This window comes from Chinchilla lanigera, unplaced genomic scaffold (genome assembly GCF_000276665.1).
Source record: "Chinchilla lanigera isolate Chin_1 unplaced genomic scaffold, ChiLan1.0 scaffold00034, whole genome shotgun sequence".
In the NCBI taxonomy this organism is placed as follows: Eukaryota; Metazoa; Chordata; class Mammalia; order Rodentia; family Chinchillidae; genus Chinchilla; species Chinchilla lanigera.
The window spans coordinates 18,324,296-18,339,935 of NW_004955435.1; the positions used below are offsets into that span (position 1 = coordinate 18,324,296).

At 35.5% G+C, this 15,640-nt stretch overlaps 1 protein-coding gene across 3 annotated transcripts in view; it reads left to right on the top strand.

Annotated features, from left to right (window-relative positions):
* Positions 1–15,640, top strand: part of Tshb (thyroid stimulating hormone, beta) — a 23,351-nt gene extending 7,711 nt beyond the window's left edge. Inside the window, exons 1-4 of one of the 3 annotated variants that reach the window (XM_013516550.1) lie at positions 3,202–3,236; positions 8,635–8,759; positions 12,591–12,753; positions 13,187–15,640. In XM_013516550.1, coding sequence (XP_013372004.1) covers positions 12,592–12,753; positions 13,187–13,441 — 417 coding nt within the window. In that variant the 5' untranslated portion in view covers positions 3,202–3,236; positions 8,635–8,759; position 12,591 and the 3' untranslated portion in view covers positions 13,442–15,640. Of the gene's footprint in view, positions 1–3,201; positions 3,237–8,623; positions 8,760–12,590; positions 12,754–13,186 lie in introns of those variants that run through there. The other 2 variants (XM_005389018.2, XM_005389019.2) reach the window with 2 other exon arrangements.

Sequence of the window (15,640 nt, forward strand, 5' to 3'; positions counted from 1 at the left end):
GCTGTCATACATGTTGGTATCTTCAAAGTGGTTTCTCAGGATAACAAAGATATGCAAGAAAGATCTAACAAGTAGTTACAGCCTAAGGGTTGTGAAAAATAGCAGATTACCTCCTCATCAGTGACTCCTTTCACTGAGGTGTGACGGCTGGAAGGAAGGCCAGGATTGAAAAGACGGACTGAGAGACTAGCACAAGTGTCTGGCAATAGGCTGTTTACTTTTTCCTCTATAGTCATGATTATGTGGGGCTACTCCTTGGAGATAATGGTCTGGCCAGAGGGAGAAGGCAGAGTATGCCCTGGACCCCTTCATTCCTATTGGACCAGCTGGTAGGAGGGGTCTGAGCTCTGGGGCCTTCGCTTCAGAGTGCAGTCCGACCTCTAGTGGTCACCTTTACAGTCAGAGCATGGCCCAGGGGGCTTCTTAGGGCAGTCTCTGTTGAGGTGGTCTGGCTTTTGACAGTGGTAGCAGATGAATGTAGTTGACAAGTTCTTCTTGGGGCCCTGAGAATCAGACTTAGGGTCTGTTTCCCTTAGTGCTGCAACAAAAGCAGCTGTTTTTTCTCGGTCTCTTTGTTTTCTCTCCTTGGCCTCCTCCTCCTCATGGCTATAAAATACTGAGGTGGCAATTCTTACTAACATCTCAAGTGAGCCATCTGGGGCAAAAGCCATTTTTTTGTAACTTTTTTCTACTCTTTGGGGCTGACTGAGTAATAAACTTATCTTTAAGAATATTTTGTCCCTTTACTGAACTGGAATCCAGGGAAGTATGCTTTATCAATGCCTCTTGTCTAAGAAAGCAGAGGGGTGTTCTCTCCAGCCTCCCAGCGCATTGGGACCCCACAACCACTTACTGTCCTCTCCCTGACCATCAACACAGGTGGCAGGAACATGTGGAGGTAGTCCTCGGCCTGCTAGTCAGTCACAGCACTATCAGGTGTGAAGTGTCCCAGGCAGGTAACCTAGACAAGTACCTTCTCCATGAAGGCGGTTCTTCAGAATCTGAATATTGGGCACCCATGTAATCTGTGAAGTCTTGGTGCCCTATTATGTTTTTTGTGTTCTTTATTTATATTTTGAGTTTCTCAAGGTGCATCAATTTTCCTACAAATGACTTAAGTTTATCCTTCTTTATGACAGAGTAGTACTTCACTGTGTGTATATACCACATTTACTTTATCCACCTATACTTTGATGGACATATAGGCTGTTTACAATACTTAGCTATTATGAATTGTGCTGCTATAAACAGGGATTTGCATGTATCACTGTACAATAATATTATGTCTTTAATTCTTTTAGGAAAAATACTAAGGAAAGGAATAGCTAGGTCAAGTAGAATTTTAATTTTTAGTTTTTTGCTGAGTCTCTATACTGATTTCCATAGTGTTTGTACTAATTTACACTTCTACCAACAATGAAGATGAGTTCCTTTTCCCCTGCAGCCTCACCAGCTTTTATTATTATTTGATTTTTTGATGATGCCCATTCTTACTGGGGTAAGATGAAATCTCAGTGTTGTTTTATTTCTAAAAGTATTTTTTTTTATTTTAAAGAGGCTAAAAAACATTAAAAAATGGTACAGTATATCAAATCAAGATGATAGGAAATCATCAGTTTTAAGTGAAAATTCTTGTTGGGTTTTATGCTCAGCTCCTCTGTTCTTAGAACTCAGATTCTTTTTTTATTTTAAATAGAATGAAAAACAAAAAAGACCATTTAAAATGATACAGAATTTCAAAATAAGATGATAGGAAATCAACAATGGTTGTTATATTGCATACTGTTATCTTCAAAGTAGTTGTTCAGATTATCAGATATAGGAATGTAAAATTGATCAAAAGAAAATTAAGCATTAACTATTCTTTTCAATAAATCAATAGAAATTAGTAGTACAATTATCTTAGCTATCTTGTGTATATATATATTTTTTCTCCTTCCTTCTTTCTTTCTTTTCTCCTTTCCCTCATCCCAGTTCTTTCCATTTGAGCAGTTTCTTTCCTTTTCACAATTGCATAGTAATATCTATTGTACCTTTTGAATTTTATTTACCCTTTCAGTTTCTCACATTAGACAGACGACATGATGTTTACACATGCAGGTCTGCTTTATTTCACTTATGAGTATGGTCTCTAGTTGCATCCATTTACCTATAAAAGCCCTGAGTTTATCTTTCTTTATAGCTGAGTAATACTCCATTGTATAAAAATGTATAAAAATACCACATCTTTTTTATCCATCCCTCACTTGATGGGCATTTAGGTTGTTCCCAAGATTTAGCTATGACAAATTGCACTGCTATAAACATGGGTGCACATATATTGCTGTGGTATGATGTTTTTAATTCTTCTGGAAAAATACCCAGAAGGGGAATAGCTGGGTCTAATGGGACTACTAATCCTAGGATCTCATCTTACTGAAAAGTTTTTGCACATCAAAAAAAAATCACCAACAGAGTGAAAAGAAAACTCATGAATGGGGAAAAAATTTTAGCCCACTATCCCTCAGACAAAGGACATCTGTCTAGAACATATAAAGAATTTTAAAAACTCAGGCCTCCAAAATTCAAAGACTCAATCCAAAAATGGGCATCTGAGATGAATACATACTTCTCACATGAAGAAATACAAATGGCAAATAAATATATGAAAAAACGTTCAACATCATTGGTCATTTGAGAAATGCAAATTAAAACAACACTGAGATTCCATCTCATGCTAGAAAGAATGGCTTTCATCAAAAAACCAATAACAAATGCTGGCGAGGCTGTGGGGAAAAAGAAACCCTTCTCCATTGTTGGTGGGAGTGTAGACTGGTGTAACCACTGTGAAAATCAGTATGGAGATTCCTCAGCGTTGTTTTAATTTGGATTTCTCTAATGACCAGTGACGCTGAGCATTTCTTCATGTATATATTGGCCATTTGTACTTTTTCTTTGAGGTGTGTATTCATTTCCATTGACCATTTTTTGATTGGGCATTTTATTTGGAGGCTCTTTATATATTCTAGATGTTAGTCCTCTGTCTGAGGAATAGCTGGAAAAATTTTTTTTCCCATTCTGTATATTGTCTCTTCACTCTGTTGATTGTTCATTTTGCTGTGCAGATGCTTTTAAATTTGATATTATCCCATTTGTTGATTCTTGGTTCTATTTATTGTGCAATCAGCATTCTGTTCAGAAAGTCCTTAGTTACACCTATGACTTCAAGAGTTTTACCTATTTTATCTTCCAGCAGTGTGAGTGTTTCTGTTTTAACATTTAGATCTTTGATCCATTTTGGTTTTAGTTAGGTACACAGTGAGAGATATGGGTCTAGATTCAATCTTCTGCATGTGAATAACCAGTTTCCTAGCACTATTTATTAAAGAGACTCTCTGTCCTTCAGGGAATGTTTTAGAAATACATCATATCTAATAATCTCTCCATGGATTTAATGATAAATTCCAGGGATAACATTTGTATTTCCTTTTACTTATACAATCAATAAGTATCTATTGAATAACTGATACAAGGTATGAACTGGCTTGAACTCTGAAGATACAATAATGATCAAAACAGATATGGCCCTTCCAGTAAAGTGCTTATATTCTAATGGAAGGAGTGGGAAGAGAAGAGAATAAATATCTTAACAAATAGTATGTTATGAAATGAGAAATGCTATGAAGCAAATTTGGGTAATGGGATAAAAATGGCAGGGGTAATTTTCTTCATTAGATTTGATGGCCAAGGAAGGCTTTTCTGTGGTCATTTTAAAGGCAAGATGATGAAGAGTAAGCCATTCAAAAGTTTGGTAAAAAACTTTTCATAATGAACAATAGCAAATGCAACCTTGTTTTGAGACTAAAAAGTTTAGAATGTTCAGAGGAAAATGGCAAGTAAAAGGAGTAGAGGAAGGAAGAAAGGAGAGGGAGGGAGGAAGAGAGACAGAGTGACAGAGACAGAGGGAGGGAGGGAGGGAGAGAGAGAGAAGGAGGCAGCAATTTCTACCTACCGGAGTTTAAAAACAACTTTGTTGTGATGTTACTGAAACACAGCAAACTGCCTATATTAATGTGCTAGGGTCTCTCTCCAAATCTCTGGTTACCCTTGGTTTGTGGCAGCCTCATTCTAGTCTTCCTGGATCAGTCTCCTTGTTCATGTGTTGATTTCCAAATTTCCTTTTTTCATAAGGACAATAATTATATTGAATAGGGATTGATGCTTTTCCAGTAAAACTTCATTTTAGTTAATTACAGTCTAAAATGCTAAGGATTAAGACTTCACATATGAATTTTGGGGGCACATAATTATCCTCTAACACTGCATATAAAGTATACAATTTGGTAGAATGTGTATATCTTGTGAAATTATTATCACAATCAAGGTAACATGTTCTTCACCCAAAAAGCTTCCTCTGCCTTGGTGACCCCTCTCTATTGCCCTTCCATACTTTTCCCCATCCCCAAGTAGCCATTAATCTTCTTTCCATCTTATGATTAATTTATATTTTCTATAAACTGAATCATGTGAAGTGTACTAATTTTTTATCTTTTTCTCACAAAATGTAATATTAATTGTAATATGTCAACTTGAGAAAGAACCACTTAGCAGATTAGTAAATTCTGAGTGTGTTTGTGGATGATCTTATGTTTGAGGGTCACTGGGATTTTGGATTGGATTTATAGTTTTGATAATATTGGTATACTTTTCAACCATTGTATCTTCAAATATTTTTTTCTGAATTTCCTTCCTCAGAAGATTCCAATTTCATATATATTTGAGATCTTGAAATTTACACAAACTCATTGATGATGTTCTTTTTTTCCAGTTATTTTCTCTGTGTTTTTAGAATTATTTGCATTGCTATGTCTTCTACTTCACTAAGCTTTTTCTATGCAAACTCTCATCTGCTATTTTAATCAACCCAGGAAATTGTTGTTTTCATCTTTATAAGTTAAATTGGGACTTTTATTTTTCCATGTGTCTTCATACTTATTCTTTTCTCTAGTTACTTAAATATAGAAATTAGTTATGTTTTGTTGTTCTTATCTACTAATTCTATTATTTGTACCAATGTTGGGTCAATTTCAACTAATATTCTCCTCATTATGAATTGTATTTTCCTGCTTCTTTGTATGCCTAAAGATATTTTTATTGAATGCCACATATTGTAGCTTATACTTGTGGGGTGCTGGGTATTATTATATTCCTATAAATAGTCTTCATCTTGTTATATGACTTAGTTATGTTACTTGGAAACAGTTGATCCTTTTAGGTAGTGCTTTTAAGCTTTGTTAGAAAAGGCCAGGACAGCATCTGGTCAAAGGCTAACTTTTCTTCACAATTGAAGCAAAATCCATTTTTAGTATACTACTTCATTTTTATGAGTTAGAAGATTTTCATGTTACAGGTTGGAGCAGGTTCATTCTGTGTGGATCATTCTGTGTGAATCTAGGATTGTTTTTTAATCCTTTCGGGTGTTTCCAGCCTCAGCTAATTTTCTTGTATGCATCATTTTATCAGTTTTCAGCTAAATACTCAGAGAGATCCCCTCCAAATTTTCACAGTTCCCTCTCAGTGAAGCTCGGTTCTCACCACTAGTCTTGTCTATGAACTCCAGTTGCTGTGGGTTCCTTAGACTCCCAGGCACATCTCCTCAGTCTGGCAACACTTCTAGCTTCTGTCCTAGTATGTCTTCCTGCACCATGGCCAAGGAACTTTCTGATTTGTTTCCATGTCTCTGGGATCACTTACTTTTTAAAAAAGCAAACCCTGATGTTTAGTGTTTATAGAACCATTATTTCATATATCTTTTCCTGTTTCACAGTTATTGTAGGTAGGAGAGTAAATCTGGGTCAGAGTGTAAATTCAATCTGTCTGCATTCATTTAAGAGTGTAAGATTATATACAGAGTCCCCCTTTAAAAAGAAAATCACTGCCTGAATATGTATTTACTATAGTTCTTCTAACAACTAGCCAAGTATATCAGTTAGTGTATATCACTTATACACACTGTATGTATGAACTGATACACACACACCCCAAAAGGGTGATCAAAATATACAGTGAATAAAATTTTTAAAATTATTACAGTAAAAGATAATTACTATTAGTCCCCCTTAAAATACTCCCCCTCCACTTTAAATATACTTATTCTATTGTTCTTGCCACTTTCTGAAGCAGTTCTGGAAGTCCTACTTTGCAAAAGTCTTTATGAGGTGTTATAAAAAATATGGTGAATATTTTCTGCTACCAAATGCCAGTCAACAGAAAGGCAGGCTTGTGAAAACATTATGATGTGTCCTCATCCACCTTACTGACCACTGTGACTCTGGCTTTTTTCAGTTCAAAATAACCATGAAAGGTAAGTATTTTGAATCAATTCAGGACATCAAGGCAGCCATGACAGGGCAATTAAAGACACTCAGGAAAGAAGACTTCCAGAACTGCTTCAGAAAGTGGCAAGAATGAGGGAATAAGTGTACTTGAAGCAAGGCAGAGTATTTTGAGGAGAATTAATGACACTATTTCTTTTACTATAATAATTGTTCTATTTAAACATTCACTATATTGTTTGAATGTATATCTTCAAACAATTATATTTAGAGAGAGTGCATTCCTGAATCAGTGCTTTATATGACAGAAGCATGAATTCCCTTAGAAACACTTAATATCCCTCAGTTTCCATACTGCTATCTTAGCCTCTTGCCAGGAATCACTTAAAGTTAAGTTTGGCATCCCATTCCCACTTTCCCTACTTTCAGTGTTCTCTTACCACGTAGTTCTTCATATTTCTAAGATTTGGGGGTCGCTAGATATATTCCTAGAATGTATTTGCCAAATTTACCTAAATCTTCCCTGAAGATGCCTGTGTGCTGTGAGTCCATACATAATGAACTGAAACCTAGGTATGTGAACTAAATGAAAGCCTAATTTAAGCACATACTTTTATAACAAATAGCTGAGTCTTAGTCAATCGCAGCAGCCTAAGCTCAGTAAATCTCAGGTAGCCAACTGACCGGAACACACACATGTAAGGCATGTGTTGCCAAGCAAGCTCTTTCTATACCTCACTTCTGCTTTCTCTCCATAAATGCAGCCTGTCTGCGTTTGGAGATTAGTTCTCTGAACCTTTTCTGGTTCTGAGGGCTGCCTGATTTATGATTCATTCTTTGTTCAATTAAACTCTATCAAATAAGTAGTTCTTCCTAAAGTTTTGCTTTAATATATTCCAGACTATGCTTTGACTTCCCATCATCCTCCAGGGGAGACTCACTTATACTGGGCACTATTTTTTCCCTATAACTTTCATTAACAGTAAAGACTAGCATAAGTGAAGACTAATGGGGTTGTCAATTGCCCATAAGAATACCTATGATTTACTGAGTATCTACTGTATGTCAGGGTTCCATATATTACCTCTAATCTCCTTAAAACTAACCAGGAGGAAGGCTTCAGGGAATCAGAGGAGGCTTCACAAAAGGGTGCTTTCCTGGGTAAAGGAATGATGAGAGGAAGGTAGGTGAGATAAGGCATAGAATGGCTTGTATCCCAGCAGAGGGAATGGCATATGTAAATTTTTGGAGGCAAGACAAAATGTGTCCACCTTGAGAAACTCAGTTTAGCAAAAAGAGAAAAAAGGTAGCAAAAGGATGTGGCTTTAAGATAAAAGAAAGATGGAAGATGGGGAATGATGAAATTGAGCTAAAATTGATCATGTGGGACTTTGCAAATGATTCCAAGTCTTTGGATTTTTTCCTTGAGGACAGTTTGGAAATGCCCCATGCATTTTTGACATAATACTTTTAGTTACAGTGAGGAAAAGTGGTTTAAAGGTGTCAAACTGAGCTAAAGCTACAGAGATGGAAAGGCTGTACATCTGTTCCAAAAATTCAGTAATGACATATGCATTCTCTCAGCCGTTTTATGCATTCAACAAATATATTGCCTGCTTACTGGATACTGGGACCTGTGACTAAAATATTTGTTAAACAATTATATATTATATTACTACAAATTAAGTATCATTTATTGAGCCCTTTTGTGCCGTACACTGTGTTAAGTGACTTCCAGAAACATTGCCATTACTTTTATAACAGGTGAGGAAACTGAGCTACAGAGAGGCAAATACAACAGTGACAGTTAGTTAACGGCAGGGCTTGAATTTGATCTCAGGTCAGTTTGACATTCTGCTAGATTTGGCTTTGTTACTTACATTCACAAATATCTTTTCAAATACAAGGGAAAAAAAGTATTTTGAACTATTTTTTTAATCAACAACTTGTAGGTCAATTGCCCTAGATTTACATGAAAAAAGTTGTCACTGCTTTGTAGATGAGGAACAATTTTACACGTCTCTGCATGAGCAGTTAGATGAAATTTGGAGCACTCAAGCCTCAAACTAATTTTCATTCCCAAGACTTCCTTAGTTGATGTTAAGGTGCTTTTTTCCTATTTGTACTGCCCCATTTTGTGGCTAGCCTTTATTAATATTAACAAAGGATATGTTTAAAAGAGTAATTTTATTTTGAAATAGGAGAGACGAAAACGCATACTAAAATAATGTCAGAATTTCCAGGGTAAGATATTGGAACTTGTTTGTTTAAACACATTTTATTCGGGGTTTGGTATGAATTTTCAATAGATGTTTTTCAGATAAGAAAGCAGTAATTCAAATACAATTATATAAACAAGAAGATCAGAGGGGAATTATCCTGAAGGGTATAAAATGAAACAAGAGTCTGGGTCATCACAGCATCGGCTCACCAATGCAAAGTAAGGTAGGTGTCTATACTGAGAAGCCTCTGTGAAATAAAACACTTTTATTCTGATTTTCTTTATTTTTACAGTTGTAGCATATATTTAAAAATTGCAAATGCTGAGAGATACTTTGCTTCATTAGGCTTTAAATTTTTAATTATTGCTCCAAATTGTTCAATTGGGTCAAGGTGAGTGAACTACATACGTAAGGATAGGAAAAAACTTTCATCACCTTAAAGGAAGAGAAACAGTTGCTAATTTCCTAATGAAGGATGATTGATGTGCATGGATTGCTTATGTTCTCATCTTGATTTCAATGTTTTTATCAATTTAATAATCTGTGTATTAAATATGCTCTGTTATTAATGGTCATTTTGATGAAAATATACTAGGAAACCTTAAATTCAGTTTTTAGTACCTATGGGGGTAATAAACTCTATTACAAAGTTTTTTGGCTATTTAATAGTGTAACCACCTTAGATAATATCCAACACACACACACGCACATGCCTAATATTCTATTTTTCTGTCTAGAAAAATATACTACTTTAATAAATTCTGGGATTGTTCATAGGACAAGAAATTCATCCTTTTCTGTAGTATAGTAATGAATTCATGAGAAAAGATTGGTGAAAATTAGCAGGGCAGACAGAAATGTGTTTATTAAAAACAAAATTAGAGCAAAAAGAAGAGAGAAGGGATGAAGGAAAGAACCTATTTTGGAATAAGGAAAAGAATTGAAAGCGGGGACATTCTTAGTCATGGTGCTGAAGAAGGCAGGCCACGTATCATTACTAGGGTTCTGCCTGAAATTGTGACTTCTGTCTTTAAGTGCTCAATAAATTATTTATGATGATTTTATAAGAAGTAATTAAATTGCAGAGATGAAAACAAGGTGATGAAGAAATTGTAGCAGATATGTGAGAAAGTACTAATTAATAGTGAGTCATATAGCGTTATATAGTTATATATTTTTTCTTATGTAGCACTCTTAATGTTTCACGTGTTATTCTTTTTATCTTAGGAAGGAGTATATGGAAAAATGAAGGCAAAAGATATTAAACTTTTATTGACACACAATTGTAATTAAATCTGCAAATAGAATTCTAGATTGCTAATTTTCAGACTAGGGATCTAATACTAATTTAGCACATAGAATCACAAACTATTTGTGCTGTATAGGCTTACATAATCACCTTGTAATTCTAAGCCTTCTTTTTATAGATGAGGAATTTGATATCCAGGAAGATTATGTGGGTGAACTTTTACTATATCCAATAAAAAGTTGAAAGGGAAGGAAAGATACTATTTTATATCCAAAAGTTTCTTCCACTAATGTGGCTAGTAATTCACCATTGTTTGATATTTTACTTTTGTTAAAGATCTACATTTACAAGAGGAATTTAAGAAAAGTTTCCACTGCAAATAGGGCAACAAGGGGAAGAATTGCAACATAATTTTTCATCTTACAATATTAAAAAGGATTTCTATGTTCAGGTGTGGAAACAAGGTCCAGATAGATGAAATATTTAGTCAGTTGCTTGTAAATCCATGGAAAAATTCTGTTCTTTTTTAGACCAGTATTCTCAATACTAGCTCACCACGCATATATTTTATATAGAACTATAGAATTAGAAGAGATACATAAAGTTAATTATTTCCTTCAGTAAAACTCAGTTGATGGGTGTCCAAACAGCCAAGAACTATATGATCCTATTGAATATTTTATCTAATCACAATGGTTGATACTTTTAAGATCCTGCAGGGTATCCTCTAGGCCTGTGGCTCTAAAATATTGAAACCAACTTTATACCATAGAAAGAGCTCATATTTGTGAAACATTTGAGAAAACCAGGTCTCATAAGTAAGGGATACTTATATTTTCAGGCTTATATTGTAGCTCAGTGGTCAAACAGGTGCATGAGGCCTTGGGCTTGATCCCTAGCACTGCAAAAAGCAAACAAAAATTTCATAGGAATTCTTATGTTTTTACTTGTTAATGTAAACACAAAAAACCCTCCAACAAATGCTTAAATGTACAATATTTTATTTTTGAGAGTTCACCAGAAAACCTTTGTCCTAAAATGGTTTAGTTCGTCTACTCACAAGTAAATGTAGTGAACATATGGAAAGTTTTGAAAATTGTAGGCCTCAGAGTCATAATTTAGACTTTTTCAGTTCTCTTAAAACAATCTGTATTTAAAAATTTGTGTTTATACTTAGCTCTTCTACTGGACCGTCAGTCCTTCAGGCCAGGGGCCTTCTCTTATCCATTTTGTATCTCTCAGTGCCTTGCTCAGATGCTCAATATGTATATAACTAATTTATCTGCAACTCTTATTCTAGGAATAGGAGATTGGTTGGAATGACTATTAATCTTTAGAAGCTGATATTTTAAATAATTCACTGGTAACCTGTGTAATGTGGTTTCCATTTTTTCCTATAAGTTTAGTTAAGATAAAATTCTTAACTTTGGCTGAGTGTAAGAGGCTGAGGATGTGAGGTTTCAGTAAGCAGAGGTCTTAGAGTATGCAGCTTAAAGACTGCTAGGCTATAATTGACAGTTGAGAAAATCTTGATACTTCCTGGTGATTGAATAAAAATGTTTAGTGAAAATTTGTTTCATAGGCTAAGCAAAGAACTTTGTGTTCATATATATCAATTCTAGTCTATTAAGATGTATATTTGCTTTACTGATAATGATACTTGAGAAGAAAAGAATCTAAACACACCTAGCTGTACAATATTAGTAAAATGAAAAAAATCTTCTAAATCTTTGAGGTGATCAATTTATATCCAAAAGTGTGAAAATTAGTTACCTTCTTTTAGTAGCAGAACTAAAATAATTATGTCATAATGTTATCCAGATCATTACAATGTCCAATTGACGCGGAACATGTTCTTCCTTAGACAAACTATTGAGATGTATGTTCTGCTCCTTCCTGGGGCACAGTGGACCCTCTGTTGCCTTCCATGAAGCTGAAAAATATTTCATATTCCTGGCTAACCCATAATGGGTCTGTCACCCTTCATTATTTTATTCTCTGTATGTTTTTTACTTACCTCTTTCAGATAATGAGTTCCATATCTTCTATGTAAAATGATATTTTATTTGGTTCAATTCTACATCTTTTCAACCTTAAAGGAGGATCCTAAGGATTCAGAAAGGGTTCCTAGATTTCTGAGTTAGCTCCTTCCCCCCCAGTGGAGATTTTAGTTAACCCTCTGTGGACTCTCGAGTTTTTTTGGAATCTACCTTGACCAGAAATACGGGGATGCCACTGGGACGGTACTGACTTTTGGATGTGCTCTTTTCTTTGCTTCTTTGCCATTTTTACTTACGATAGAAAGTGTGCGGGCCTTTTAAACTATCAGAGCAAACGTTTTAGAAAACTACAATTTTGGGAAAGCACTTACTGAAGCATAATTGTTAACTTACTTCTTAAAAGACAGGTATTTGGATTATATTTCCACAGAATGAGTTGTTTTATATTTAGTTGATATGTATATCTATGCCATTTTTTTGTTGTGATGCTTTGGGCTTGCCATTTCACTGCCCAGAGAGTTCAGTGCCACTGCTAGCTGTACCTCCACTAGGTGAGCTACCTACACTATGGACTGTGTGGGTCATTGCTAGCTCTAAGTATATACTTGGAGAGTTTGACAGTATTAAATATGTAAAAACACTTCACATAGGACCTAGAACAAAGCAGGCATAAAATAAATGGCAGTTGTTTTTATTATTGGCCCTTTGTGTATATCTTCATATATCTAAACTTTCCCGAAATGTGCCTTCTGAATGTCCTGAAAGGATACATGTAATAGGTTCTTTAATTTTATCTTTTATTTAGCATGCCTGCCATCTTCCTGCTGTCCTTGCTTCTGGGTCTTGCATGTGGGCGAGCAATGTCTTTTTGTATTCCAACTGAGTATACAATGCACATCGATAGAAGAGAGTGTGCTTATTGTCTAACCATCAACACCACCATCTGTGCTGGATATTGTATGACACGGGTATGTAGTTCATCACCCTTCTTTTAGTTATAAATTATATAAACATAGAGTCAGTCCATTCCTACGTGGAAAAGAAATGAGATAAATCACAACCTTATTTTCTAAATCCAATGGTTAGCTCCTTAAGTAGTAGAACATATAGTCTGTAATATTATGTGGATCTACTCAGCAAAATGAGTACAGATAAATTTATAAAAATTTTACCCACTAGACTCATTTAAACTTTATCTTCTTCCCATGATAAAGGGTAAGACAGGAGGGTATCACTTTTGCCTCTGTAGGATTTAATCCAGATATATTAAATTGGTATTGGAGACTAAGACTAAGGAATCTTCCCCTAGTTGTATTTGCAACAAATAAGTGTATGTTTCCTTTATTTATAAGTTTTCTATCTTCCTTTCATATTATGCTCCTTTTTCTATTCTTTTCTCAGGATATCAGTATCAAGCACCTTGTTCCCAAATCTGCTCTGTCCCAGGATGTTTGCACATACAGAGACTTCGTCTACAGAACTGTGGAAATACCAGGATGCCCCCATCATGTTGCCCCTTATTTCTCCTACCCTGTTGCTGTTAGCTGCAAGTGCGGCAAATGTGATACTGACTATAGTGATTGCATACACGAGGCCACCAAGACAAACTACTGCACCAAACCTCAGAAGTCCTATCTGGTGGGGTTATCTGTCTAAATTGAATAATGACATAATTTGCAATCTGGTTATGTGTGTTTATCTTGAATAAAATAATAAAATATCATTATGTTTCACAATACCTTGTATACATTTGGAGTGTACATTTCAACCCTGTGCATACCCACACACGTATCAGAGAGTTTAAGAGGCTTTAGAAGAAAAGGTGAGTGAAAGATCCTTTGGGGGTTTTTATAAGAGAAAGCGAAGTGGGGGTAAGATGGAAAGCAGAGACGCAAAGTGCTCTGAAAGTCAGCTGTGAGAAGCTCTTCTAACAGAATTACAAAAAGCAATCTGATCAGACGCTGAAGGAACATATGGCATTTGGGTGCTAGAGACATCGTTCAAAGGCTGGAAGCAGGGTGGAGGAGGGGAGTCGGGAATACATGAAACCTGCTGTGTTTAATACTTTATCCTAATCACGCAGCCATACTGGCTAAAACTTCAAAACTCAGTAAAGAGTATGTGAACTATTCTCTTTAATTTAATTACTCTGGTGGGCCAACATGAAAGTTATATCCCAAAACGTCAATTTACAAAGCCTGGAAAAGAGGCCACGATCATTTTACACGTGGAAGTCTAAATCCTTCATAGTCCTTCAGTAATAGGAGATACTTTCCAGCATTGATACCAGCAGCAACTTGTCCTGTTTTGGTTTCTGATATCATGAAAAACTAGTACAATTATGAAAGGTTTTAGGAATGGGGGAGAGTGCTAAGGGATTTAATGGAGTAGAAGAATTCTAATCTAAACCTTCATTAATAGTTAAACAATGTTTTCTGGTGAATACGCTTGGCAAGAAACTGTCTATTTTTCTTTTCTTTCTTTAGATACTCTTTCTTGAGAGCTCAGTTTCAACAGATGCTGAAAGTGAGACATTTGTAATGCCCTGTATATTTGACCGGAAAAGGTCATAATAACTCTAAAAAGAGGATTATTTATTCTCTAGTTGGCCTTTACTCTCTGACAACACTGTCATCATTAAGGTGAAAACCAATTATCAGCAAGGCTTTTGGCTTTGCTATACCTCACAACTACTGGTGAAATTCAACTGGGCATCTTGTAAATGCATGTCAATGACCATGTGACAGAGGTGGTACAGATACATTAGTATTAAAGTATCAAACCATGTTTTGCCAAAGTTAGGAAACATTTGTGCATTTACATACAAAAGTGTCGGGAATGTGCAGTACTTATTTTTACCTTAGTATCTGAATAGATATTTGCATGATTTCCAAATATTAATCCGGGACCTTGGGTTTTCATATCAGTTGATAATATGAACACTTAAAGCTGCCCACCCCTTAGAACTGTCCATCAAATATAGATCTTTGATTAATAAGTAAAAGATCTAATTTTCCAACCTTTCTAGCACTAGTCCCAAATGACTTTCATTGATTCAGAGAAAAATTTTTCAAGGACTTGACCTACATAAAGGCCAAGAGTTTTAAGGAGGCCCCTATAAACAGTCTAGCTCAGAGATTGTAATTGTTTAATTATTTAAATAGGCTTCCTCCACCTGCAGAGAGGAAGCTGGGCCTAGACTTAGGTGTGGTGAGCCTGTACTACCATGAGCCATGGAAGCCCAGAGTGGGCTCATGACAGACTTTGCTCCCTTCCACTGACAGCAGTTCATTTGGATTGGACGCATTCATGAATTACATTAAAGTATTCTTGAAAGTGGAGTATTCCGAGGCAAAAAATTAGGACAGAGTTCAGAAATTAGAGTAACCAACAAATCCAGTAGATCCAAAACTTGGGGTTTGGAAACTTTCGGAGGGTCTTGGTGTCCTCTGGATTTAAGAGAAGAAGAATGGACAGAGTTTAGAAATGGAAAGGTGAACGATCATTGCTTCCATAATAGGAAGAAAATGAACACTGGAACATTTTCTGAGGTGATGTTTAAATTCAACCCTAAGTTTAAAGGAATCAGTTCTTGGCAGAGGAAGTTTGAAACCCTTTGCTTTAAAAAAAATTCTCTCTTCTTTCCCCACCTTTATGTTCTGAAATACAAAGAATTCTTTCAAAACTGGATGGATTTGGGATCAGTACAGCAACAATCTCTGTTTTTCTAATGGGCAACTCTTTAACAGTAAGTAAATGTACGAGGATGCATATTAGCAGGTGACAGCATGGTGATTCCTGGTATTAGGAAATTCTGGGAATGGAAGCTCTCCCATTTATATAATAAATTGCCAT